The sequence below is a fragment of the Apiospora marii genome (genome assembly GCF_038362585.1).
Source record: "Apiospora marii strain CBS 49790 chromosome Unknown utg000003l_segment0_segment0, whole genome shotgun sequence".
Lineage (NCBI taxonomy): Eukaryota > Fungi > Ascomycota > Sordariomycetes > Amphisphaeriales > Apiosporaceae > Apiospora > Apiospora marii.
The window spans coordinates 5,689,125-5,715,159 of NW_027117374.1; the positions used below are offsets into that span (position 1 = coordinate 5,689,125).

The 26,035-nt window shown below is 53.4% G+C and overlaps 12 protein-coding genes across 12 annotated transcripts; 5 read left to right on the forward strand and 7 right to left on the reverse strand.

Moving 5' to 3' along the window:
- Window positions 1-1,028: 1,028 nt before the first annotated feature.
- PG985_005338 (uncharacterized protein) lies at window positions 1,029-1,802 on the forward strand (the record flags this gene model as incomplete). The annotated part of the gene is made up of 1 exon (XM_066825107.1): window positions 1,029-1,802. The coding sequence occupies one exon, from the start codon at window positions 1,029-1,031 to the stop codon at window positions 1,800-1,802; it is 774 nt and encodes a 257-aa protein (XP_066688267.1).
- A 731-nt stretch (window positions 1,803-2,533) lies between these two features.
- Window positions 2,534-4,529, reverse strand: PG985_005339 (uncharacterized protein; the record flags this gene model as incomplete). The annotated part of the gene is given in 2 exon segments (XM_066825108.1): window positions 2,534-2,740; window positions 2,757-4,529. The coding sequence occupies 2 exon segments, from the start codon at window positions 4,527-4,529 to the stop codon at window positions 2,534-2,536; spliced, it is 1,980 nt and encodes a 659-aa protein (XP_066688268.1).
- Window positions 4,530-6,943: 2,414 nt separating this feature from the next.
- PG985_005340 (uncharacterized protein) lies at window positions 6,944-7,207 on the reverse strand (the record flags this gene model as incomplete). Its single annotated transcript, XM_066825109.1, has 1 exon — window positions 6,944-7,207. The coding sequence occupies one exon, from the start codon at window positions 7,205-7,207 to the stop codon at window positions 6,944-6,946; it is 264 nt and encodes an 87-aa protein (XP_066688269.1).
- A 543-nt stretch (window positions 7,208-7,750) lies between these two features.
- On the reverse strand, window positions 7,751-8,252 carry PG985_005341 (uncharacterized protein; the record flags this gene model as incomplete). The annotated part of the gene is made up of 2 exons (XM_066825110.1): window positions 7,751-7,883; window positions 7,957-8,252. 2 exons carry the CDS (start codon window positions 8,250-8,252, stop codon window positions 7,751-7,753), a joined length of 429 nt encoding a protein of 142 aa, XP_066688270.1.
- A 424-nt stretch (window positions 8,253-8,676) lies between these two features.
- On the reverse strand, window positions 8,677-10,490 carry PG985_005342 (uncharacterized protein; the record flags this gene model as incomplete). Its single annotated transcript, XM_066825111.1, has 3 exons — window positions 8,677-9,018; window positions 9,076-9,930; window positions 10,110-10,490. 3 exons carry the CDS (start codon window positions 10,488-10,490, stop codon window positions 8,677-8,679), a joined length of 1,578 nt encoding a protein of 525 aa, XP_066688271.1.
- A 1,717-nt stretch (window positions 10,491-12,207) lies between these two features.
- On the forward strand, window positions 12,208-12,591 carry PG985_005343 (uncharacterized protein; the record flags this gene model as incomplete). The annotated part of the gene is made up of 2 exons (XM_066825112.1): window positions 12,208-12,233; window positions 12,306-12,591. The coding sequence occupies 2 exons, from the start codon at window positions 12,208-12,210 to the stop codon at window positions 12,589-12,591; spliced, it is 312 nt and encodes a 103-aa protein (XP_066688272.1).
- Window positions 12,592-14,252: 1,661 nt separating this feature from the next.
- On the forward strand, window positions 14,253-14,651 carry PG985_005344 (uncharacterized protein; the record flags this gene model as incomplete). Its single annotated transcript, XM_066825113.1, has 2 exons — window positions 14,253-14,466; window positions 14,545-14,651. The coding sequence occupies 2 exons, from the start codon at window positions 14,253-14,255 to the stop codon at window positions 14,649-14,651; spliced, it is 321 nt and encodes a 106-aa protein (XP_066688273.1).
- Window positions 14,652-15,440: 789 nt separating this feature from the next.
- On the forward strand, window positions 15,441-16,347 carry PG985_005345 (uncharacterized protein; the record flags this gene model as incomplete). The annotated part of the gene is made up of 2 exons (XM_066825114.1): window positions 15,441-15,444; window positions 15,503-16,347. 2 exons carry the CDS (start codon window positions 15,441-15,443, stop codon window positions 16,345-16,347), a joined length of 849 nt encoding a protein of 282 aa, XP_066688274.1.
- Window positions 16,348-16,884: 537 nt separating this feature from the next.
- On the reverse strand, window positions 16,885-17,796 carry PG985_005346 (uncharacterized protein; the record flags this gene model as incomplete). The annotated part of the gene is made up of 3 exons (XM_066825115.1): window positions 16,885-17,093; window positions 17,140-17,677; window positions 17,731-17,796. Coding segments are annotated over 3 exons (813 nt in total), but the record flags the coding sequence as incomplete, so codon positions are not given.
- Window positions 17,797-19,636: 1,840 nt separating this feature from the next.
- Window positions 19,637-19,954, forward strand: PG985_005347 (uncharacterized protein; the record flags this gene model as incomplete). The annotated part of the gene is made up of 1 exon (XM_066825116.1): window positions 19,637-19,954. One exon carries the CDS (start codon window positions 19,637-19,639, stop codon window positions 19,952-19,954), a length of 318 nt encoding a protein of 105 aa, XP_066688276.1.
- A 192-nt stretch (window positions 19,955-20,146) lies between these two features.
- PG985_005348 (uncharacterized protein) lies at window positions 20,147-21,874 on the reverse strand (the record flags this gene model as incomplete). Its single annotated transcript, XM_066825117.1, has 1 exon — window positions 20,147-21,874. One exon carries the CDS (start codon window positions 21,872-21,874, stop codon window positions 20,147-20,149), a length of 1,728 nt encoding a protein of 575 aa, XP_066688277.1.
- Window positions 21,875-22,326: 452 nt separating this feature from the next.
- Window positions 22,327-25,686, reverse strand: PG985_005349 (glycoside hydrolase family 3 protein; the record flags this gene model as incomplete). Its single annotated transcript, XM_066825118.1, has 10 exons — window positions 22,327-22,993; window positions 23,031-24,163; window positions 24,223-24,344; window positions 24,401-24,504; window positions 24,565-24,704; window positions 24,763-24,875; window positions 24,933-25,216; window positions 25,282-25,333; window positions 25,395-25,460; window positions 25,512-25,686. 10 exons carry the CDS (start codon window positions 25,684-25,686, stop codon window positions 22,327-22,329), a joined length of 2,856 nt encoding a protein of 951 aa, XP_066688278.1.
- Between the last annotated feature and the right edge of the window lie 349 nt (window positions 25,687-26,035).

Sequence of the window (26,035 nt, forward strand, 5' to 3'; positions counted from 1 at the left end):
AACACTCACTTTGCGCTTTGGAGGCAAGGTGTTACCCCGCAGATATGCAGGTACCTCGGCCAAGCCAATAAGATGCAGTAATATTACCACCAACCAGAATCCAGACCCCAGCATCGGCTCTTTTGGCTAGTTCCGCCAAGATCTGCAATGCCGCCCCCCTTTGGGGCGTCCATTGCGACGGTAAGGCGGGAACCATTCCCACCAACACCACAGACGACGTGACCTACCTTCAGACAGGACACCATCATCTCGTCCCGAGAGAAGCATGTAGGTTGAGGTATGACAATTTAATAAAAAGCCAGTGCGTCCCGTCTCTTTGTTTTGCTGCCTATGTGCAAGTGAGCTTCTCCTGCGACAACAACGGACACATCCAAGATTGCGGACCAATGAGCCTATGCACTGCGGGCGCCCGGCATTACCACCTCGCGATATTAACTGGATCCTACTCGGGTCGAGGGCAAACACCCGAAAGCGGATACCTGCTCGTTGGGCTGGACCCAGCTGTATGGCAAGCAATCAGAGCTGGACAATCCTGTCCACCCCTCTGAGCAAACGCGACCTAACGGGGACGGGTCTCTGAGCTATCACGTGGACCAAGTAGCCAGGTTTCGAGTGCAGGTTACCTAGTGGGCACTATTGGGAGAGACTCCAAATACTTTCCAAATCTGCCGTTTCTTGGGTATGCTGGCTACAGTGTGTGTCGTTGGGTAGGGCAATGGTTCTACAGACCAGGCACGTGACCATCGACTCGACATGATGTCCACAAATGTAGGATTTGCCTATGCATTCTTTGGATATTTAGTGAAACATGGTTGATCTCAGACCGAGCTCGAAGAATCGTAACTGCTGGGCTGTTTTCAAGATATCTATTCGCAAAACCCGGTCACGTGCTCTGATCCATAATCCAAATGAAATCATAATGCAGGCGCCCAACATCCACAGCGATATACCTACAACTTCAAAGTTCCCGCCGCCCCCATTCAAGACCGTTGACTGTGTTTTCGATCCAACCCCCAATTCCTTCAGCCATGTCGTTTATGACCCTCCCCGCCGAGCTCAGGGGCTTGATATACCACGCCTTCCTGACCGATAACGCACCCTGCCAACATGTGATTCCAGTCTCTGGGGGTATCTACGCCCACTATGCCCGTTTCCCATGTCAGGCTATTCCGGACCACGAGTTTCTGCAGAACCTGTCGAGGTGCTGCGGGCTTAGCGGATGGGGCGACTACCTCGAAACGATGCGCTTCAGCGAGTGGCGGGGCGGCCACCTCGCCTGCGAGCCCGGCACCCTGTTTCATCGCTCCGAGAGGCTCCCCTCCCCCCTCCCGCTGTTCCTCACGTGTCGCCAGGTCTACCGGGAGGCCGCGGTCTACCTGCACGGCGCGCCCCTCATCATCAACACGACCGACGCCTTCGCGGCCTTTACCGGTCCCAAAGGCTGGGATACTTCGCTGAGCGTGGCGACGGTGCAGCTGGTGGTGGACCCCGTGCGCCGGCGGGACGGCGGCTACGGCGTCGATAGGGAGTTCGTTCGGCGCCTCGTCCGCCTCGATCTGTCCTCGGTGCGGCTGACGACACTGGGGCCCGTCGACGCCGACAGGGCGCGGTGGCTGCTGCAGGCTTTGTCGGGGAGGGGGGGAGGGGTCCGAGGGGAAGGGGTGCATAGAGCTTGTCAGTCCCACCGCGACGAGGGTGGCGGCGGTGCGGCTCGGGAATGGGTGCCGGGTTACGATTCGGCCCGACGTTGCTTGGGCGAGGGTTTTGTATGTGTTGGAGGAAAGGGGGGACGAAGAGCTTAGGGGGTCATTGACGTCCTATGACATGTTGGTAAGGGTTGCCGGAGACCTTGGACTGGATATCAAGTCAGATGTCTTCAGCGAATGTATTTCGCAATCGACTGGCTAATAGATATCGACAGAAGCTTTCACAAGCCAATGCCAATCCCTGAATGGCCACCAGCAGAGCCAGAATTAACACACGCCATATTGTCCCCACTATTGGGAGATCGCTGCTCCCACTAGATAATGCCTCACTGTACATACCAGGGATTGTTACTCGGTGCTATAGGCATTACATTTATTTTGTCAATTAAAACCCTTGATTAGATAACTTGGCTGATGATCATTCACGTCAAGTACTATACCAAGAGCAGCGCTATCGCCGTCAGGGAAATCTCTTTTACTTACTGGGTGCTGGGATCGGATATTTGCAGGAACGAGGTTTCAAGTTCCAACGACAAACAGGAAGCGAAGACAATAGCAAACGGCTTCTCGACTCGGAATTATACATTATTAATCAAACATACAGTTAACCACACGATGGTCCATTCTCCCTGCGTGCATTCGAAGCCTAGGCCCCAAACCCTAAATAGTAAATGTCGTCTTGGGTGTTTTGTTTTGGCCGGGGCTCCTCAGTATGAGCCGAAGAAGAAAGCTAGGAAAGAAAAGGAAACAATAAGAAAGTGTACATGGACTACCCGTCCAGAATTACCGACTCTAATTACCTTCCAAGCCCCATACATGCTGCTACTTCAGTAGTAATTCTCTTTACCCGTCACCCCAAGTGGCCTCGTCGTCTCCTGTGCTTCATAGTCCATCACAAGCTGCACATGATCGCGGTAGTCAGCCCGCACCCGCGCGATCTTCTTCCAGATCCCGCTCGACGTCACGCCGGCGCCAGCGTCGACCAGGTCTCCACTGGTGGGGGCGAGCGTCTTTAGCGTGAGAAACAGCAGGTTCTGCAGGTCGAATCACGTCGTGACGTGCAAGATTCGCGTCGTCGCGGAGGATATCCAGAACGTGACCGACCGCGATGGCAGCGGCATATAAGGACACGGCACCTAGATACATGGCAAGCATGACTTGGGCGAATTGCAGGGTCTTGCGCGGCTGGCCCGTCCCGTACCCGTAGCGCTCCGCCGTGAGCTCGATGGGAAGAGACTTGTTCAAAAAGTCCCTTTCGAGTTGTTCGAGATCCTTGCGGTAGGTTTTTCCTGTAGCGTTGTTCGACACATGGGTGGAATTGTGCGCGGAAATTGTACTGACAAAGCTTTGGCGCTGCCAATCCAGCTTGGCGTAGGACAGCGTGGTATCGTCCCTCGAGAGGTTCACTACGGTCATGCCGGTAGTACAAGTCCTTGCCAGCGCCTCTGTTAGGTAACCCCCGATTGCCGTGGCTAGCAGAATATTTCTCGCTGTCTTCTTCTCCTTCTGCTCTACAGCGCTCAGTTGATCTGGGATATCTGTGAAGGTTTCGAAGTTGCTTGTGAGTGCAGCAAGTACCGACCATTCGTTGTCCTTCCTAGGATCGATCCACGGGTTCAACAGCCTTAGCCATGATATGGTAAAGCTCACCATGATCCCCGTGGACGACTCATTGTCACCGACCCCTAGCATAGTCTTATTTTCCTGGAGGCTCGACTCTAGTACATTGGTCTTGATCGGATCGAAGGTATAATTGGCTGGGATCCAGCTTGCTACCGCACTGCAAAGGTAGACATTGTCTTCGTCTCGAACGCCTTGTTGCTTTGAAGTCTGCCCGGATAGGTAGACGACAGTTGAAATTGGAATGTCCAAAAATAAGTCGGTGACGTCGCTGTATGATGCATTATTAAATTTAGACGTCGCTGGTACGAATTTGCGAGGGGCCGCACGTCGAGTTTCGCACTCTCTGTTCCCCATACAGTTCAGACCCTGGGTCGGATAATCCACCTCAGTCAGTTTCATGAAGTCGGGCTTTTTGTATACCTTGCATTCGGACTGCACGAAGGGCTGAAGCAGTTCTGACGAAGAGGGGGTGTGAAGGCGGTATCGAGGCCTTCTCGACCCAAGGTCTCCAGACACAGCGCCGACATTAGCGGTTGCGATGTAGTTCTGTAGGAGCCCAATGCTGTTCAAAAGGAAGTTCGATGGCGTTGTGGTGAGAACCACAGATTTCTCGCCTGTCAGGGGTTTTAGGCGTCGACCGATGTCAGACGCGACGGACTGAAACATAATGGGGCTGTCCAGATTGGTGGCCTTCCACTGCCTGACCCATTGGTTGATCTCTCGAAAGCCACTCGCAGGGCAATCCGTATCGTACAGTGCCTGCGAGGTCCCGCACCACTCAGCCTCCCAGGAGTCCTCCTTGACCTGCATAACTGAATTCCACACGTCATCCCGATTCCTCCGATATATGAGCGGCGATGTCAAGTTGCTGAAGGCGGTACCTGGGGCAAACTCGAACCAGTCGAGAGATGGAGTTAGGAGAACAGCCGAAGACGGACCGACGGTGGCCGACATGAGCGTAGCGAAAACGAAGAGACCGAAAAGCAGTATTTCCACAGGCCTGGCCTTGTCTAGCGCCTGACGCCAGAGAGGAGAGCTCAGAAGATACCCTAGATCTCCAACTCGATACCCTGCAGTCAGAAATGCAAGCCGAACGCCATTTCCGATCAACTGGCGGCGGTAAATGGCTACAATAATAGCAGATAGAGAGAAGACCATGATAACTTCGTGTATCTTGGCTGCAGCCTGTAGCAGATTCATTATGGTGCTCGGTGAGAACTCGATATCCCCGACACGGGGTCCTTGTTCGGGATACCTTTCGACTCTCGGTATTAGCGCTTACTCTTCTTAGACTGATAACATGTCATAAAAGGGAATAATATATTCTCGGAAAAGCGGTTACTAAATCCCCTGTGAGACACTGGGGTAACGTGAAACAAAAAAGAATAAAGACCAAAGATTGCTCACCAGAACACCTGTTTGGAGCCGATGTAAAGGACGAAGATTGTTGAAAACACTACCGGGACATGGAATAGCCAGCTCTGGAAGAACACCAGCCGACCGGTTTGGGTCACCTTTTTGGGCGTCCCTTCTGTTCGTGGTTCGGCTCCTTTCACGAAGTCTTGCCAATAGCTAGATCTATATTTGGTAGACTGGGAGGAAAAGGTGGACTCGGGATACGAGTGACTCGGGGATGGAGAATGGGGGTGTAACAGGAGCCTCACACGGCGTGACTCGGTTTCATTCACGTCGTGGATAGCAACTTTATGGTATGGAGAGGTTCCATGGGCCCTGGTGGGAACTTGGACATTGTCTATGTCCGGCATCGTGTGTCGGACCAGATAAACCAAAAAGAGGCTTGAGAAGGAGAGAAGGAAGGAAAAGGCCGAGTTGCTTATATCCCTTCGTGTTTGAGTTCCGAAAGAAACAAGAAAGGAGACTGCTAGCCTTATTAAACGTTGACTCTTCACTGCTGTGCCGCGTCAACTGCCACTTACCTGAAAAGCAGTTGAAACGAATTTTGGGATTCTTTTGTACAGCTCTCTACAGAAGCGCGACACAAACAACATTGGCGGCAAGTGCATTGCTGACTCACAGGTTGTGCAGCTGCCTAATAGCGATTTCACGACAGCTGAAAACTCGGCCCAGCCATATACCCTTGCATTTTTACAGATTCAACCTGAGCCAAATGTTAAGCATTCTCATTGGGCTATTGTTTTGCGAGATTAGTAAACAGCTAGGGAATTTGGGGTTCCGGGCGCCTGATTACCAGTCGTACCGATTTCACATGCAACCTGCTATCTTTGCAGAACACGTCTGATGACCCTGTCGAGCCCCTAGGTTGAGCTTCCCTCGCGATTGAGGCACTGCCCCGCCAACCACGCTACAACTCCCGCATGTAGGATCAGCAGAGACCAGCGCGGTTCCTTGTTTTATTCACTTTGTCACATCATCGCAAACGCCACTGACATCAATCGACAGCCACCAAGTGTCGGGTCCTGCGACGTAAGCTGGACTCGGGCGTGTGAACACATGAGTTGTTTCTCCCTGTTCCTTTTCCGTTGTTGGTTGCTGTTCCATGGTAACACCATCTCTGGAATGAATGACTGGCTGTGGTGGCATGCTTCTTGCAGTTTGTTGCAGGTTTGCTTGAGCTGGCAAGCCTGAACACCTCACTTTCTTCTTCTTCTTCTAGCTTGCCGTTGGTTGGGCTGTGACGGTGCAGCGTCATAGTTTCTCGTTTTTCTTTGTCCAAGACTAAAACTACTGGATGAGCTCCAGTACGATTGGACCTAAGGAATCGTGACACAATAATGTTACCGTGTACGCCAGCACCCGTCACCAGCTGTCCCCGGCAACACCAGGCAGCGCCTTCCTAGCTATTCCCTTCTCATCGCCAGCCCCTTTCCCAAATCGAAGCCAGTATATACTTCCATCGCCAGTTCCCCTCCCTAGGAACTCCTCTAGTATAGTACGCCCTCGCGCCGCTGGCTGGGACTCTCTTCCGCCCAGGATTCCCGTTCGGCTAGCACCTACTTTTACCACGTCGACGCCACCCCCTCCTCCACGTCGCACAGCAGGAGAGGCCATTTCTAGCCACGCTGGCTGTGATCGCATAGTTACGGCTGTGAGCGGTCTTGGCACCAAATTAACTCACGTGACGCCCCTTTTGGCAGTGCTGGTAGCCCCTGAGCTGGCAATACCAACAAAAGCACGTCACCCCAGCAAGCACAACAAAGGCCTTACAACGAGCAAGTCACTATTACAAACCATATGGACTATGAAACAAAGCCATTGTACAAACTGCCCCCAAAACACACAAGTCAGCTGTATAGAAAGAAAATTGCACGGGATAGTTAGTTCACTCACGCACAAAAACAAGCATCTTCGACGTAAGATAAGTCTATTCGTTCCCTCTGCAAGCAGAGTCGTCGTGACTGACTACTTAAATGCGTCGAATCATGCAAACCAATGTCAGAACGCCACAGCATCAGTGCCGAGGTTCCATCTTCCCCGCCCAGGTTTCCCAAACCATATCATTATCAGTCCGTGCACCGCTTCGTCTAGCCACTTACTGCTCTGGAAACAAAGGATGTACACCACAAGTCATCTCACCGTCGGGTATGGATTGGGGCGGGGAAATTGAGCGTTGCTAGCCCATCACTGCCAGATGCTTACTTGAAGACGTTAGAAGGACCGCTCGCGGTGGTGGGTGGCTCGACTGGCTCCGGTGGAGCCTGCTCGGGTCCCATGCCCGGAGGGTTGGTCTTCCTCAGGAGGGGCAGATCGAGGCCCTCAGTAGCGATGCTATTGTGGACCTTGCGATATGTACCGCATCCGACGTCTCCATCCAGCAGCTGTTGGATAGGTGGCAGATCAAATCCGCCGCCACCTCCGCTGGTGGGCTTGTTCAGGTGCCATCCTTTACGTCTCGGCATTTTGATGGCACACGTAAGGCGATTCGTCCTGAGATAATGAATATGAATTGGTTATGGTATGAACACTAGAAGGAAGTTAGCAACTCTAAGAAAGCGCTGATAAGAAAAAGGGGTTAACTAAATTGATGATGATGGATGAGGGAAAAGAGAAACCGGCCATCTGGAGCAGGGAGTCTTGAATATTATAAGAAAAGTGGCACTGGGAACACAACACACCAGATCATGATACACACTACTGTTGTTCACTTCAAACTGGTATATTGTTCCGAAACAGATTCTCAGCCTAGACATTGACTACACACATACTCTCTACTCAGCGTAAAGTGTAACTGACACTGCATGTTTGGATTGGCAGCGACTAGAGATGCTGGCAACTACAGGCTCCAAGACCGTGGGGGAAGGGCTCGAAAAGCATAATCTTCTGGGTTATTAGTAACACGTCCCTGGGTTGCCAGACCAGATCACAATGATAGAACACAGGGAACATCGAATCCTCATTGAATGAGTGTGCCTCAGGGTTATTGGGGGTTTCCGCAGTCTCAATTATGGATTCAAGGTGTTGGGTCGCCAACTCAAACCAAACCACCCATAATGAAGTTCTCCTTGAGCGCTAGGGCCCCAGCTCGTAGCACCATTGAACTCTCCCTCATAGTCGGAGCTCGTTTCGTCATGATATCTGTCTGAAGACATGAAATGAGCAACCAGGTCCGGACGGGGACTTGCCCTATTTGCTCGCTCAACTTACCTACTTAGATTGTGGAGATGATGCGGAGAGAAATTCATTCACACCGAAATCCACATTGGAAGGGCCGTTGGCCTGCTGGTGGGTCTCGGCGGGTTTGTACTTTGGGCCAGTGCCATGTGGGTTATTCTCCTTGGGGACAGGCAGGTCGAGACCGACGGTAGAGATGCTGTTGTCCTTGCCGCGGTAGGTTCCGCAGCCGGTCTTGCTGGCGAGCTGCTTGTCGATGGACGGGAGGTCGTAGCCGCCGCCGGCACCGCCGAGTATGGGCTTGTCGTCCCTTTTGTAGTTTCTCTTCGCCATGTTTGGGAGTCGATGCTGGGGAGGTGGTGTGCGGCGTGTGTTCTTACAGTAAAGAATAGACGTGCTTGGCTTTGTATCCCCCGCGAAGGCCTTGAGTTGGTGATGTTGATTGAGATGTGAGATGATGACATGACACCGGTGTCTGAAACAGAGGAGATTTATACGGCGAGCATAGGGGGTGAATACAGAACCAAGTTGAATGTAGCAATATGGATGTGAATAGGCATATCTATCTTGCTCACATTTCATGAATTGTTTCAGTGAATGATGGGTTATTCAAAGCCATGCTACATACATTGCCAAACCATTAAGTTTTCTAAGCGGAATGAAGATGCCCTAAACTTGAGTGACGATCGCCAACCTCAGACGCACCGTTTCCTGACCATCCGGAATGGACAGGGCATAACTAATTGCTTAGGCTTTCTCATTTCTTCTTCCAGCTCAGAGCAGCCCGCTCCGGGTGCAACATCTGCAGCAGTAGAATCTGCGCCGAGTCAGTCTCCAGCTGATGCTGAATTCTGCGCCTGGACTCGTCTGCGCTTTCGCCCCGTTCCTTGGTCGGGCTCACTCGATGGTCTCGAAAAAGCGCGGCCATGGTAGCGACAAACTCGACCTGGGAGAACTTCTTGCCGGGGCAGTTGCGCTCGCCCTCGGACCAGCCGACAAAGGTGCCGCGGCGCGGAGTGATCAGCTCCTCCTCTGTCGTCAACGGACTTCCTCCCTCAACAGCACTACTCGTCTGCCTGATCCAGCGAGACGGGCGCCACTCCAGCGAATCGGGTCCCCAGAAGTCGGGATGGGTATGCACGGCAGATTATGCGACTAAGATAGTCGTTTTGGGCGGGATTGTGATGGTCTTTCCGCCTACGGTCAGCTGCTGGGCCCGCGTGTCGGTCCATTTGGACATGGGCACGGGCGTCCACAGCCGCCCCGTTTCCATCAAGACAGCAGCGCAGCGCTTGAGACGGTGGAATTCCGAGTGATAGTCCCACTCTGAAACCGGCCGGTCCTCCAAGACGCGGCAAACCTCCTCCGAGATCCACTCCTGGACTTCGGGGTTGATGGCCAAATGCATCAAGCCGAAAACAAGACTATGGGTTGTCGTATCGTGGCCGGCAAAGTTGAAGAGGAACATGTTCCCGTAGAGCTCGCGTTCCGTCAGTCGCGTGGCCGGGTCCTCCTCCTCGGCCGAGGCCCGGACCAGGGTGGACATCAGCGTGCGGCCCATCATTTTCGCGTCCCGCTGGGCTACCAAACGTTTCTCTTCCTCGTAGATGCCCGTCAAAAACTCCTGATAGGCAACAATCGCCCGATGCAAGCGGCGAAGGCTGGCAGGGAGCCACGGCCTGGCGAGGAACCGGGTGCCTAACGCCATGATGAGGATGCTATTGTCCAAGACGATCTGCAGCGACTCCTTGTAGCTCATAACTACCGAGGCGGCCCTCTTCTCAAGGTGGCCCTGGAACTTGAACGACCTGCCGAACCCGGCTCGGGACAGGATGTGGAGCGAAAGGGTGCGCGAGTCGTCGGAGGTGCTCGTGATGGACGGCTTGGACGCCCAGTAGCGGATCATGCCGTCGGCCTGGGCCAAGCTCTCGGACCAGACGACCTCGTTGTTGGGCTCGTTGAAGCACGAGTTAGCTGCCTTTCGTTGTCTCTTCCACTGCTCTCCTTCGACCTAATGCATATACTGTCAGCTTCAAGCAGTCCAAGGACACAGACTCTTTTGTACTTACGGTAGCTAGATTCGGGCCAAATGGGTTCAACATTGCTATAGGAACATTGGTCAGTATCAATGTTTTGACTACTCACATAAAACACAGAACACGACTTACTGTAAAACTGCAATGGACGTACTAAGTCACTCTTGCGCCGAAATACCTCCATCAGGGCGTCTGGGTCGCAAAGCTGGATCGCATTGTAGTTGGAGGTGACAAGCACCCAGGCAGTGCCCATTTCCAGAGCGGACCGACACTTGTCCTGGACCTCCCATCCCCGCCAATTGTACCTAGTAAAGGTCGAGTCGCGGAGAAATGGCAGGAGCTTGCATAAGAGGTGGACGGCCTTGCTGTCTACTAGCAACCAGAAAGGATTGTTGCTGGCGATGAAAAGTACGCGGATGGGGAGGCCGATCTTGCGAGCGATTAGGTAATTCCGAAAAAGGCATATCATGGAATAAACCCCCCAGGCAAAAGACAAGGCGGCCAATACAATGACCAAACTATTCAGAGAAGCCATCGTCGAACAATGGAAGGTAGTACAATTCAGGGTCACAAGAAATGTTGTAGTTACCACTGAGGACAGCACAGTTCGCCGTTGCTGGTTATTTGCCAGGGGATGTCACCGTAGGTGGCACAGCAACTTGTCGTTAGAGCCAACAGCTTGGGAATTGCGTTCATTCTATTGGATGCCTTCTTAAGCGAGACGCAAGGGCTGCGGGCGGGAGCCAACCAGGCGGGTCCTCATTTGCGTGGCGTCCTTAGAAAGGCTTCGAGTAGCAGTTCCTGACAGGTTATGGGAGTCACATTCAACCTGTAAAGTGGGTGATAGCGTGTCAATCAACCGGGTTTACAGCAAATGCACCGTTGCTGCAGCTAACGCGGAAACCCCCGCCGCGTTGTGTCGATCATGACTGGTGAACGTTTCCCAAAAAGCTCAATAGTTATAATCAGCCGATAAACAGAAAGGCCAACAGGTATATAAAATTTTAGAGATGGTTTGGGGTTGCCGCATTCTTTACCAGTAAATCATTTTAGTCTCACGGATACAGCCAATGACTTTACATGAATTATATGATACGGAACTCAACTCGAACCTTGGGAGAGGAGCTGGCCCTGTCAGGGGTGTTTCTTGGGAGAAAACCCAAGAGTAGCCGGCCATCAATCTTTGCAACACATATGGAGATGAGCTCCTACAGCCTTCTTGATTTCTGGTGAAAGTATAATCAAGCACCTTCCAGCCTAGCTGCCTGGATGGTTTGGCCTTCTTGCCCCGGACTTGGCGGATGTGGCAATATCTGGGTACAGAAATGAACGATGATACGGCGGATGGTTCGACACCGGAAGCTCTTGGTATTCTCCAAGTTGTGCTAGCTGTTTGCTCCTAAATGGGCCTCTGTATTGGTACTACCAGGCTCGATCGATGTGTGTGAGAGCGATTCATATCACAGCCTGTCGAGTCAGACAGTCAGCAGCCACGGCTTGTTCGTGACACATCTAGCTAGTCCTCCAGGCAATGGGCTTTCCTGCTAGATACCGTGGTTCCGGAGGAATGATAGATGCATTGACCGAAGTTCATATCGATGATCTTACGCGAGGCTCGACCTGAGACCTCATGCACGGGTCTTTGAATTTATCGCCGGGGATTGGCTGCTTTGTTCACCGACCGGTATGAAGTCTGTCAGGATAGCAGTCTTTTAGCTAATTGTAATACACCCTTATACAGTTGACTCCTCGAACCTTGGAGGTAATACGGTGCCACAAGGCCGGGACGGACCCAATCAACGGGGTCCCCGGCTTTTCAGCTATAATGACGCCAAGTGTTGCCATCGCAGCCACCTATTCTACAAGACTAGATATCTTGCAGATCCTCGTCGGATGCTCGGATATGCGGCACTAGCCTTACCAAGAAAGAAGTTTATCTGGTGGGACTGCCACTGCAAAGCCAATAGAGATCTGTTTCACAGGCTAAAGGAGCTGTCCAAGTGGTTTGCAAAATGGCTTATGGGATCAGCAGTATGAACCAGCTTGGTTCGTATGCCGCTGCTGGCAGACATAGACCTGCACTAATGCATCGAAGTTTACAGCCAAATAAATGCACACGCCTGGTGGCGTTTGGCGAGATTATCTACCTTGTTGATGCCGGAGGATTCTCCGATCGATTGTATGAAGAAAGGCAATTAATGATGACCAAACCAACTGGATCAGGCTCTCCGGCATCATGTCCGAATATAAATATGTGCGGTTCTTCCTCTGAACTGCTGTTTGTTTCTTCCATCTCGCAGTCCCCTCATCACATCCTTACATCGATCATCGTAAATACACACACTTCCAGTACTTCATCTTATACCGAGTTCATCGTCTTCGCCATGCTCATCAGCAACATCGTTCCCGTCCTGGCTACGGCTGCCGCAGTCTTCGCACCGGCCGCCGCCGCCACGGATATGTCGCTCAAGTGGCACAGCAAGACGGACTGCAACGACCACGGAGGCCCTGTTCGGGAATATTCCCGGAACAACTGCATCCCCCTTGCTTCGACAACCCATGGCGTGACCATTATCTCGCATAACCCCCCTTGCAAGAGTAAGAGAATGAGCCCAAGTTCCCGTTCCAGATGTTAAAACGCCCCCCTCTGACTGATCGCGTGCGTAACACAGTGAGGGGATACCCAGGCGGAAGCTGCGACGGCGGTGCGATTACCGCCTTTAGCTCTCACCAGTGCCACTCCTTGAAGGGGGTCTGGTCGGTCCGCGTCGAATGCTAGATTACTAGGAGCGACACGCGAAGCCCGGTAGTCGTCTTTCTCTTTCATTTTTGGGGGTCGGGGCTGAGCTACTTAGCTCTAGATGAAATCTTGGGCGGGGTGATAGGGGCTACATACACACCATTCCTTTACATCTACAGCGCTTGACGCGTATCACTGAATAAGAACACATGCGGGATGACACCCAAACATCCATTCGTGCCCAAAAACTGTTATGTTTCTCGACGTATCTCCATCACAACCCCAGGCTGCCCGAGTATTGCTGAGCTCATTACCTAGGTATTTATGTTGCATACATGGAAGGGCATGTATCTCGATTAGTAGATGGCTCAGTTTTGTCGTCCGCATTTGCTGCATGTATCAAGATGAACTCTAGCATCCTTCTTAACTTCGGGAGCAATCATAACCAAGCACTTTCTGCCTGCCTGCCCGCCTGGACGATTTGGTCGGCTTGCCGCGGCTTTGACGGACGTGGTACGGAAACGACCAATACGGCGTATAGGATCTTATTGGAATTCTTTTTCTATTTCTTTCTTTTCGAAGATATGGGCCTTGTCCAGGTCTTGCCAGCTAGTTGCTCCTCAACTTTTGGTGTGACCACCACCCTTACTCTTTGAGACGCGATTGGGCCTGATGAGCAATGCCACCAGCCTCAGTCGATCTGTAGGGAAGGAGATCATTCCACAGCCTGCCAACTCAAATCGTCAGGATCCATGGGGATCTATGGGCTACTGGCGATTTATACAGCTAGTCATAGCAAATGGGCGTGTCTGCTCGGTATGGTCACGGCGGTGGAAATATAGGAGTATCCATAGAGGCTCATATTATTCGTCTTAGCGGGGTTCGGAGCAGAAGCTTTATTCACGGGTTGTTGAATATACTGCCCGCGATTGCTTGCTTTTCATGATCCGGTATGGGTATGAATTGGATAGTAGTCCCTTGGCTTTACGTAATACGTCGTTATATGGGGAATCTCACTGCATTTGGTCGCAATACGTGGTCGCATGGCTGAGCCTCGGCTAGCCGGTACCTACTCGACTGTTCCGCCTTAATGCGGCCAAGAGATGGTATCGCAGCTATGCATCTGACAAGCATTATTGTTTATGGAATTTTGCCGGCTATGCGGCACCAGCCCCACGAAAAGAAACGCCTCTACAGCGGCGATGCTATTCGAAAGCTCACACGGTCCGTTAAGCAAGTGAATTGAGCAATCCAATTGGGTGGAAACTTAGATGTAGGCTCGGTATTTTGAACCAGATAGGACTGTACGCCGCTCCTGTCAGCCCTAGAGGTATAAAATTGATTGAAACAGATAGCAAGGCGCATACTTGCATGTCGCAGCCAGTCCTACTGGAGACAATGGAATCAGGTCCTTTGGCATATCATTTAAGTATAAATATCTCTAGTTTCTCCCTAGGATTACCGTCTCCCATCTTGCAATCCCGTCTTCATTCACCCCCATAGCAGAATCCTCATAACAGACATATCATCTTCCCACATCGACCGCACTCATTCAACATGCTCATCAACAATATCATCCCTATCGTCGCCACGGCGGCTGCCGTGTTCGCCCCGGCTACCGCGGCCTGGGACATGAAGCTCAAGTGGCACAGCAAGACGACCTGCTCCGGCGGCGGAGGTCCTTCGAGAACCTACTCGCGGAACAACTGTATCGCGCTCGCCTCCACGGACCACGGCGTACAGGTCCAGGACCACACCAACGGATGCAAGAGTAAGAACAATCCCTTCCCTTCCAAAGTATAGTATGCCTTATGCAGGAGACCGTGACTAATGCTGCGCGGTGTTATAGTGAGGGGCTACCCAGGCGGCAACTGCGACGGCGGCTCGAAGACCGCCTTCAGTTCGCACCAGTGCCACTCCTTGAAGGGGATCTGGTCTGTCCGGATCGAATGCTAGACTACCAGCACTTCAAATTTGGAAGTTGTCTCTCGGCCTAGGAGTGGGGGATGAACTGGGTACTAGTGAAAGTCACGGGTCGGCTACAGACACATCATTCCGTTACTTCTATAGCACTTGACGAGCATTAGCACTGAATACAAATACATGCGGTTTGAAACCTAAAGAACCATTTGCACTAAGTAGCTGTTTTGTGGTTTTCTCACGTATCGTTTTCAAGTGCCGAAAATGACATGCATTCTGCTATGCCGATCCTAGCGGATAAATGGTCGTCTTCGCCGCAAGGCTATCGGATGCCACCATGCTATTGGGTCTTTATATATATGCATACAGACAAACAGCCCATTGGACGTGTTCACATTCATCACGTTTTCGTATTTCAATCGACAGTCCGACCCCAGGCCAAGAGTTGCTTGCCTCATTTGCTGACATACATTGAGACTGTATGACACCCTCTTCCACGTTTACATGTACATAATTGGTTCGAGTGGTATTATTATCCGGTAAGCAACGCCGTGGGGGCTACATCGTCTACTCCATCGTCTGCCCGCACAGTTTGGGGCTACACAGGATTAAACGAGCGATGGTGTTAGGCAGGGAACCCTATCTTTCGAATCAAGTAGATATCAGGCTGAGATTCGGACAAGTTAAATGAATGCTTCAGCTTCCCTATCTACGAAATTGGCGCCAAAACTCATGTTCACCCGCACATCGCTCCTGTAATAATTCCTTGTCGCAACAAAGATCCACGAAAAGTGTCAGCAGCACACTGCTAAGACAAATTGCATTATGCGTAAGCTCAGATCCGGGCCTACATTGATCATGCGTTGGATACTGACTAACGTCCTAAGCGTGCAATGAATCGGACCGTTCTGAATGGCACAAATATGATGCCGTCATTACTTCACAGGAAGATATTGACAACGGCCCTTTGCGGACGCTTGACGGTAAGGGCGACGTCTTGATTCAGGGTGCAAAGGGCTCCCTGAACTTCACGGATGTACCCTTTGGTCAGAGCATTAATGTTATCTGCAACCCTGATCTACAGAAGATCAATTTTACCGAGTACTTTCAGTTCACGCAGTTGAACATCAGTGAAGCGCCAGCCCTGACAGAAATCTGGATGACTCCGTCGAACGAATATACAAACTTTGTCGACAACGCCAACATCAGCATCAGGGCCGCTCCGAAACTTGGGGGTGGTCACTGGCAGGATTTCAATTGTTCCACATTGGTTGAGCTTGTTCTTCACGACGCAGGCGGCGTCTCGTTTCCATACTTGAACTCCGTCGAATTACTTGATTTTGCGGACACTCCGATTCTTGCCGAAAAGCTTGAGACAATTTCCGATCTCCGCATGGAGAATTCCAACTCCCGAAGTGCTCCTCGAACTGACTTCAAGGCATTGAAGAGCGTAACCGGCAGCTTGTACGCCGGTAATGCGGAAAGCCACAATGGAAGGGGTGATGACCACAAGGAGACCGTTCAGGGAGAGACTGGGCCGGCGGGGGCTCAACTGGATGACACACATATTCGCGAAGCTGGTGGTAGATCTATTCCCCATCAAGTCGGAGGCGGCGAGATATTGGAGGCTGGGGGAAGGGCATTGCCTGCGGAAGCAGGGGATCAACGCACCATGGTTGCTGTGTCAGCTTTGCCACAGGAGACGAAGGCGTCGCCGGTAGAGCTGGCCTGAACCTCGCCGTTTCGGAGTTTAGCAGGGATCGATGACGAGCTCTGTGAGCCTAGTACTGTTATGTCCAAGTATCCATCATTTCCATATATACTTATTATATATGTTGAACACTGTACTAGTCGAATTTCTGATAGCTGCTTCCTCTCTAGCACATTCGGCAACTATATTTTTTCCTTCCCTTCTACGGAAACTACGAGACACCAATCCTCAACCTGTCGGTCCTGCACCATCTCTGTGTCTGTGGGATGTGGTGTCTGAGAGATGAACCGGTTCAGTGTTTACAGGGCGAAGCTCGGTGGCATGTGAATCCAGGAGTGATTCATCCAGGTGCGTATAGTTGGACCTGCTTCGCTGCGTAGCCCGTTTAAAGGATGAGATTAGAGGCACAACCGGCTTCTCGGACTTCTTCGAGGGCGAAAACAGCTGCGGAAAGGCCGAGACACATGCGATGACGATAGCTAGGACTCAATGCCATTAGCAAGCTGGTCTTATACAAAAGAGACTACAAAGGGTATTGAGGGGTGGAATTGACTTACCAACACCCAGCTCTACAGCTAGCCAAAAGTATGTCCACCCGGCATCATATTGTTTGGTGCCGTCAGTCGTGGCAGTGATAACAGTGACGCGGACTATTGTAATGGCCATTGTAACCATCACCAGAGAGAAAATCCCCAACAGCGCCAGCTTCTGGCGTATCTGGATTCGGGTGTTCCACACTAGATTTATCGGAATACACAAGACTGTGTCTGTCAGCTGGGACGCATTTCTTGGCCGCACCTTGCGACAACTTACTGAGCAGGTTAGTCGCGATATCCAACGCGCAACTAGTGACCAGCGTCACCACGTTGAGACGGGCGCAATCAGTAGCGTCGTCTTCCACCTTCATATCCAAGGACCGCGTCAGGCACTTGTACGGTATGACCCCGATCCAGACAAAGTAGACCGAGACGGTCAAACACAGCGACGCCCACCAGAGATACTGGCCTTTAGTCACATTCCGTCTCAGCCTCCTGAAGAATAACAGGAACGATAGTTTGACCATGACAATACTCGTAGTCCAAAACATCAGTATGAATAGCTGGCTCTGCCACGACTTCTTGGAGTCCTCGGCAAACGACTCCGAAGGTGGGATGTTTCCGGTGATGACGTCCCGCACGATGTAGATGTACGACGCCTGCTTCTGCCAAACAATAGCAGACATCCCGCAGAGGGCCCAGGCGACGATGATGAGCCAGTCGTCTGCGTACAGCTTCCTTGGTCCTCGGAAACGAGAGAAGAGTCGCATTGCCAGCGTGATGGCCGAGAGAGCAGCACTGAGCCAGACGCCGACCTTGATGCGACATTAGTATGGATCCAACCTACAGAAGGGGTCCCGATACTCACCAGAAAGCCATTCTTCGATATCATGGGCGGTACATATTGGCGTTCATCGCTGGGTAGACTGGACATGTTCGTCGATGCTTGTTGTTATAGCCGTCAAGATCCTCCAAGTGAAACGATTACACATGGACCAAAGAACCCCCACAATCATCTTTCACCTTTCAATTCGAGTTGCGTCCGGTTTTACTTGATATGGATTGACGTTTTGCTTTCGCCACGTAGGGATTACAGTAGTGAAAATACAGAAGGAAAAGAAATAAAGACGGGAAATCAGTTCCATCAGGCCAATGGCCATACTTCAAGTCGTAATCAAAGAGGCACGTCTTTCGAGACCCATATTATGTAGGACATTCTGGCTAGGATGACTGGACACTGCCGGCCAGCTCGGAGAGATAACGGAATTGAAAGCCCCAGAAGAAGGCAGAAGGCACTTGATAAGGCATACCGTCAGCAGTCTGGTGATTAAGGCATGCAAGAAAGTACCGCGGCTCCAGGGGTATGCTTTTGCCACGCATATCTGATTGGTCTACCACCAGCGGGGCAGACCCGCACGTAACGTACTACTACATTCCGTCCGTCTGCCCATGCTCACCATGATCTCCATCGTGGATGTCCAAATCCAACAGTACAGCCATGAACGGCAACCCGTGGCTCAGGCCAAAGGCGGTGGAAGTCAAGACCGGCTGACTGCTGATGTCACGGCAGATGTGGGGGTTCTAGTCAACCCTAGCTGCGACCGCAACCTTACTGAATTCCGGCCGCCAACGTCACACCTGCCGGCAAAGGATCTTCATGATAACTACTTAACTGGCCTGCGAATACGTGGGCTTGAGCTGGATTTATTTAATCGAAGATTATCCGAAGAGACTTGCTGACGGAAATCGGATGCGATGCCGAGTAAAGAAAGGCCTGGGAGGGTGGTCAGCAGAGCGTCACAGTCGTGGTACTGAGCCTCCGTTGGCCCCAGAGAACCCGGCTGTGATTAAAGCCGCATCGGGCTGCTGCGGCGCCCAGTTGGCTTGATTCCCAACAACGTGAACATTTGCCGTCCATGTAAATCTACCGCATCAGCCAGATAAAATCACCGCCATGACCGCTCATCAGTTGGGCCAAATGCCCGAAGTTCCAGTGGACTTTCTGACAGGGCTCTCTGGGGGTTGGATTCGGCTCGGTTGAAGTAAGGTTGGGCCGTGTTGCATTTAGTGCAGCCCCTCCGTGCAACCCGCACACTGCGCCCTGGAACAAGCTTCCCGCAACGGTCAACTCAGCCCTAAGCAATGTGGATCATGCCGCTACTGATGATCGGTAGGAGCTGTCGAGGAGAAGAGCCCGACGAAGCCCTTAGCAATTGCACAGGCAACTGTCAAGAGTTCCATTGGCCTGGTCCCAACACCGAACCAGCCTTATCCAAAAACACATTTGCTATTGTGAAGTCGTGACAGAGCTAAAGTTATGGGAAGGCGATGTAATATGTGTTTGCTGTGCCTGCAGCATCTTCGCATGCAACCTGTCACTGCTGCCGAAGGATGTTCAATACGGCTCCAGCCTCGCAGCTACTGCGGCCGTCGTCTACAAACATCATCTCTAAAGCCCTGTCGGCTTGCCGTGTCAAGGTAACGCAACCATGAAAAGCGCGGGATGATATCTTGTTTGCTGCATTTATTAAGTGGCTTGTCGTAAGATGCAAGACGGGGCACCCCCATTGACGGGCGCACGCATATACACGACATGACCCGTCCAGCTTGCCAGAGCCTGATTTAATTGCGCTTTATCATCAATTGTTGGTATTTCCGAGACTTTTCATCAATTTCAAAGATCAGGCCAGTTAACATACACACCTCGAATTTCCTTTCTACAAATACCCAAAGTAAGGTATCGCCAACACAACCCAAGTTTCAACACAGCCATCATGCTCTCCTTCCAAGACGCCGTAGCCGCGGGCAAAGTCACGACCGCCCAGGCCCACGAAATCTTCGACACCCTGCCCGCAGTCCAGATCGATGAACTGCGAGGACTCTGGAAGGGCGCCGAGTTCCCCACCGCGTCGCCATCTGACGGCCTCCTGGCGGCGTCCGGCTGGTTCGGAAAGCGCTTCACCGGCAACGACCACGTCGACCCCCTAGTGTGGTACGGTTCGAAGAGCCAGAAGGAGGATCGTATTAGTGGTGATAGCAGCGAGCTATTCGCGGCCGATCCCCCCAAGGCCATGTCGCTCATCTTCCAGTGAGCGTACGTGCCGGACCAACAGACCGAGTGCGAGACGCATGAGCCGGGAGGTACAGTTTGAAAGGCGATCTCACCAGACATTAAGTGTAGCCGGTTTCGGGAATGCCATGCCCGATCAAGCCCAGTTGCCCCGAGACAACCATGGCCTACGTGACCTAACCCCCCGCAAAAGTGTTTTCCACACCTCCACGGTTCAAAGGTCGATCGCGGACTCTATTAAAGAGGGGCAAACCAGATGGCACTCTTCCTTAGCCAGAACATACGTGAAGGAAACGCCAGCTCGATCAAACGCTTGCTCAACGTGGCGCAGCTGCAAGGCCTGCAGCCACCGGTGACGCGCACATCTGGGGCCGGGCCGGAGGTGCACGGCACGCAGCCTCGAGAGCCGGCCCTTCTCCTGCTCTTCCCGCCGCCGCGGCTGCACCGCTGCCGCCAGATCGAGCAGTTGGCGGGCCAAGGCATCGACGTAAAGCTCCGGGTGGAGGCGGAGGAAGTCGCCGTAATCGGCGTCCGCGTCGCTCCAGCGGTCGCAGAGGTCCAGCCGCTCCAGGTTCGGCGGCAGCAGGTCCGGCAGCCACAGGCGGTCGATCTGCCCCGACGGCCCGAACAGCATGAACACGTCGAGGGTCAAGATCCGGAGCTTGGTCATGGAGGGCAAGCAGGTCAGGCGGTAGGACCAGCTCAGGTGCTTGAGGGCATGGCGCTCGAACCCGGCCAGGCGCAGCTCCTCTAGCGTCTCGGCGCGGAGCAGCAGTGCGGAGCTGAGGGCCTCTAAGTGAGGGGGGGAATGTGATTCCGAGTGCCCTCTATGCATCCCGACCGCATCCAAGGCCAAGCGGCGCAAGTTCGTGGCTACCCGGCAGGCCGCATAGAAGTCGCTGCAGTGGTGGTTGACACTTGAAAGGCTCAAAGACTCGATCTTGGGCAACCACTGGCGGAGATTGACCCTGGTCCGTGACTCGTTGTGGTCGGGCCGCGAACTGTAAACGTCGAAGAAAGACTGGAATCCGTCTACGTGCCACGTCTCGATGTGCCGCAGCGTCGGCAGGTTCAGGAGCGCGTAGATGGCATCAAACGAGACCATGGGCCGCTCCGGATTGCGACTGTCCCGGGATACGTTATGCAGCTGTATCTGCAGGGTGGCCAATTTCGGCAGGACGGCCGAAGCAGTCGCCTCATCCTTCAAGAGTTCCTCAAGAATCATGGGTGTCACATCGCACGGCCATTTATCGACGCCCTCGATGAGCAAGGTGTCGACCTCGGGCAGCAGGCAGAAAAGAGCCGCAAGCGTCTTCTCCGCGATGGTATCAATACCATCTTCAATGTCGTCAGAGCCCTCAAGGCCGAGTCGCCTTGTGTGTGGCATTATCGGGCGCGGCGCTGGGAGCTCGGCGATATCCAGAACCCGTCTTGCAAATTCGGGCAAGTGAGAGAAGCCGTCATTGTGGCTCAACCAGCTTGTCCATGTAGCCCTCTGTAGTTCTCGGTCAGATGGGGACTCATGCCGGGCCCGCAGTATGCCACCGCTAATGGGCAGGGCACAAGCAAGATACTTGATGTGCAGGCGCAAGGCCGGGTTGTGTGCCAGCGTTCGAAGCAGCGGCACCAGGTTGTCCGATGGTTTGCCTGTGACGCCGTTTAGGACAAACAGGATTGAGGAAGATGCAGGAGAAGTTGTTTGGTCACAGCCAAGAGAGGAAGGCTTGACTTTCCTGAAGTCGAGGAAGAGAATGATGGTGCGATACAGCCATGACTGCGCTTCCACGGCCGCGGAGCGGCAGGTGAGGCAGAGATTCCACAGCGTAGCGCGTCTGTTCAAGTACTCTCGGGAAGGCAAGCGACTGCCCAGCTCTGGCCGTGGGAGCTCAAAGTGGCCGACAATTTGCGCCCTGAGCTCCGCCGGCAGGCTGTTCCAAGACATGGCGATACTGGAGATGAATGATCTGGGCACGATTGAAGGTCAATGGTATATACAATGATTGGTGTCATGGAAGGAAGATAATATAGTCTTGGTTTTTGTTCCAAAAAAAAAAAGAATGACTGGGACCTTCCGCTGTTGCTACGAGTGCCTAACGCGCAGAACCCCGCCCCTGATAGGCCAACAGGGAACGATCTGCCCCGCATTCCCCTTGCTCATATCTTCTTGCTCATATCTTCTTGCTCAAATCTTCTGGCTCAAATCTTCTGGCTCATATCTTCTTACTCATATCTTCTGGCTCATATCCTCTTGCTCATCTACTTACCAGAGAAATACTCAATTACAGGGGTCAAGAACCTGCGCGGCCAACGTAGGGGCATCGCTTTCCCCCAATCGCATACCTCGATCACCCATTCAAGGTACCCATGGACAGCCAGGAACTGCATCAGACCCCTCTAAATGCACCGCATCGTGACATTCAACCCCGTCTCCAGCGCGCTGCCCCCGTGCGCCAGCAACGAGAAGGTGTAGGCCCCCTTTTCGAGCTCCCACTCGTCCCAGCGGTTGTAGATGGTGAGGTACCGGTCCACGTCCAGCTCCATGGTGATATCGCTGGCCTCCTCCCCGGCCTGCAGGTACACCCGCTTGAACGCCACGAGCTGCCTCACGGGCTGCACCACTGACGACACCCGCGCCAGTAGGTATACTTGGGCCACGAAGCTGCCGGGGCGGGTGCCGTTGTTGCGGACGTTGATTGAGAAACGGATGGTGTCGCCGGCGCTGAATGTAGTCGAGCTCTCCCGTTGCAGCGGCTGATCCAGCACCTGCGCTTGGAAGCTTGACGTCGCGAACGTGGTATAAGATAACCCGTACCCAAACCAGTAGAGCGGCTCCGAGTCCACATCCAAATACTTGATCCTGCGCGCGAACTGCTTGAAATTGTAGTACACAGGCAGCTGTCCCACATGGCGCGGCACCGTAACCGGCATACGCCCGCCCGGCGACGCCGCCCCGAACAGCACGTCGGCGACGGCCTGCCCGCCGCTCTGGCCCGGGAAGAAGGCCGACAGCACCGCGGCGCTGGCCTCATAAAACTCGGGGGACCGCGAAGGGCCTTCCCCCCTGCAGGACCAGCACGACGGGCTTGCCTGTCGCGTACACGGCGCCCGCGAGCCGGTCCTGCGAGGGGGAGAGGCCCAGGGTGGCGCGGTCCCCGCTCTCGCCGTCCGAGTTCCAGGCTGCGCCCACGGCGAGGACGACGAGGTCGGCCGTGGCGGCCAGCTGGGCGGCTTGTGAGACCGCGCGGTCGCCGTCGTTGCGGTCGACGAGGTTCCAGAAGAGGACCATTTGCGAGTTGAGCGACGAGACGTTCTCGATCTTCTTGTGCAGGTTGTAGGCCTGGTACTCGATGCGGATGCGGTACGTCGCGCCCTGGCGGAACGTGAAGGGCGCGGATCCGGGCGGCGGCTGGGTGCTGTTGGCTTGGGTGAAGGGGTACTGCATGATGTTGCCCATGACGGTGCCCGAGTCCAGAAATTGGTCGGCGGTGCCGTGCGACATGACCAACTGGTCGTCCACGTAGAGCCTCGCGGTCGTGTTGGGACCGACGGCGACCCCGATCCAGCCGTCTACGTCCAGGTCGACGGGCGACTCGAGCTCGCCTTCCCAGATGGTACTGAAGTTGTTGGACGGGAGACCTGGGGGTGGATACATGCCCCAGTCCAGTGCCGGCGCCTCCACCCTCTCGACGGGCTGCTCCTGGAAATTGGGGTTGTGGAAGTATTTCGCTTGCAGCCCGCCTTTGGTGCCGTTCGCGGAGAGCAGGTAGGGCGGAACGACGTACTGGCCATTGTATTCCCACGTGTTGGCGCCCCAGCTAGAAACGAGCTCGATTTTGGTCTTCGTGTTAGATGATGTTTTCGTGTATGCCAGCAGCCCTCCCCGTAATGTCTTGGCGGCACCGGCCGGGTACTGTCCCCATGCTCCGGAATAGTCGCCATAGTTCATCGTATCCGCGAAGGGGCCTATCAGGGCGATGCGGCTGATGTTTTGCTCGCGCGGCCGCAGGGGTAGCGTCTCATTTCTGTTCTCGAGAAGGACGATGCTCTTCTGTGCCGCCTCCAGCGTGAGCCCTCTATGCTCTTCCACCAGACTGAGAGGGTCGGGGCTGTTGTCGGGAATGAGGGGGTTCTGGAACAAGCCGAGGTCCCACTTCACCCCAAGCATTCTCCGGACCCGGGATTGCAGTGTCTTCAGGGTGACCGTGCCATTGGCGATCAGTCCCTTGGTGGTCTGGTGTGGGCAGGTTAGCAAGTGCCTGCAGGACGTACGCGACTTGGCGAGCTTCTCACGTTGAGGTAGGTCTCCAGGGAGTAGTCGTAGAACTGGAGCATGCCTCCCGCGTTGAACCACTGCGCGATGGCATCAGCCGGGCTGTCGGCCACCTTATGCATCGTCTCGAGCTCGATCATGCCTGGAAGATGTGTAAGTCCACAGTCTGTCGAGTTTGAGGCTGTGGATAAGGTAAACCTGTGTCATCGGCCATGACGAATCCCTCATAGCCCCAATCCTCCAAAGCCTTGTATAACATCGGATGTACCGATGCTGGGATATCGTCAAACTCGTTATACGCCCTGTTCGTGTCTCAAAGTCAATCCACGAGACCGTAAGACGAAGTTCAGATACTTATTTACATCATCACACCTCTTGCGCCCCCCAGCTGTACTGCAGCTTTGAAAGGGGTCAGGAGATCCTGGAGCACTTGTCGATTGCCATGGCCCATGAACGGCGCTGCATTTCGCCCGGACTGTGGTGAACCATGTGCCGCGAAGTGCTAGGCGATGTCAGTTTACGCCTGGCCCAGACATCATGGTACGTGGCTATTTCGGCACCTTCATGACGGGCACCACTGCATCGGGCTCTGACCACGAGCTGTTCTTCGACAGGCCCGAGGAATACGCAACCCCCATATGTGAGGTCAGGATCTTGTCTTCGCCCCATGCTTCTATAAACGACTGGCAGTTAGTGATTGCCCGAAACGACAGGAAGAGTCAATCCACACCTTGCATCCGACCCCACCGGGGATCCTGGCCGATATCGAGGACGGGCGAGAAGCAGGCGTGGATGCCGGTCGAGCGCGCCTCCTTCGCAATGGCGCGCCCGACGCGGTAGACCAGATCGGTATCGAAGCTAGCGGACAGGCCCAGGCTCTGCGGAAACATGGATTGCTTGAAGGACCCCACTCCGTGCAGGCATTCGCCCGTGTGCAGGATCGGGATCTTCTGGCGCGATTTGTCCAGGTTCAACTGCTGCAGCTCGTTGTTCTGGGAGGCGTTCAGCGTGTACCTGAATGTCCATCAGCGAGCCGAGGGCAGTGAGGAAAAACGGAAATTCATGTAAGTTCATCTCACCAATCGTGCATAACGCCGATGGGCGAGCCGGGGGAAAAGCGCATGGTGTGGTCTGCATCTTGTGAGCATCCTCGACCTTTACTATGGAAGACACGGGCTGGAGTGCCCCATACCGTATAATTCATTCCGAGACTCGACTCCAATGATCTCCCCGGCGAACATGAGATGCACCTGTAGGACTAGTCCGTTCAGCTACTCGGCTTACACAATTTTAGATGTTTCCGTCTTACCCAAATCCTCTATCGTCATGTTGGCAATTAACGAGTCAAGGAACGAATCTTTCTGAGAGCGGTCCTCTGCTGCCCTTTCGGGCGCAACCCATCTTTGGTCGACATTGCTGTATCGCGCAGGTAGTTGAGCGGCAGCGAGCCACCAGAGGCAAGAAGTTGCGACGAGCCAAAGCATTGCGATGGACAAATAACGTTCACAAGATGATGCAAGCAAAGACCAGTTGTGTCACATCAGGAGATGCATATCTGATATTATACTGTTACCGAATATCCAAGTTTAGCTGCCCCCGCGTTCTTTCTCATGATGGTAACGTTACGGCTGCAGTAACGCTGCTCATTGCTTCTCGGCATAGGCTTGGCCCATGACATAGAAAGAATTAAGTCTTCAGAGGTTGCCGAGAATGAGGGGCAAGTGGATACGGTCGAGTTCCTGGTGAGAATGATCGATTGCGGATGTCCACCATCTGCAGGCACGTACGCACTGAATAAGATATACATGAAGCTAGGGATGTCGTTGCCGACGG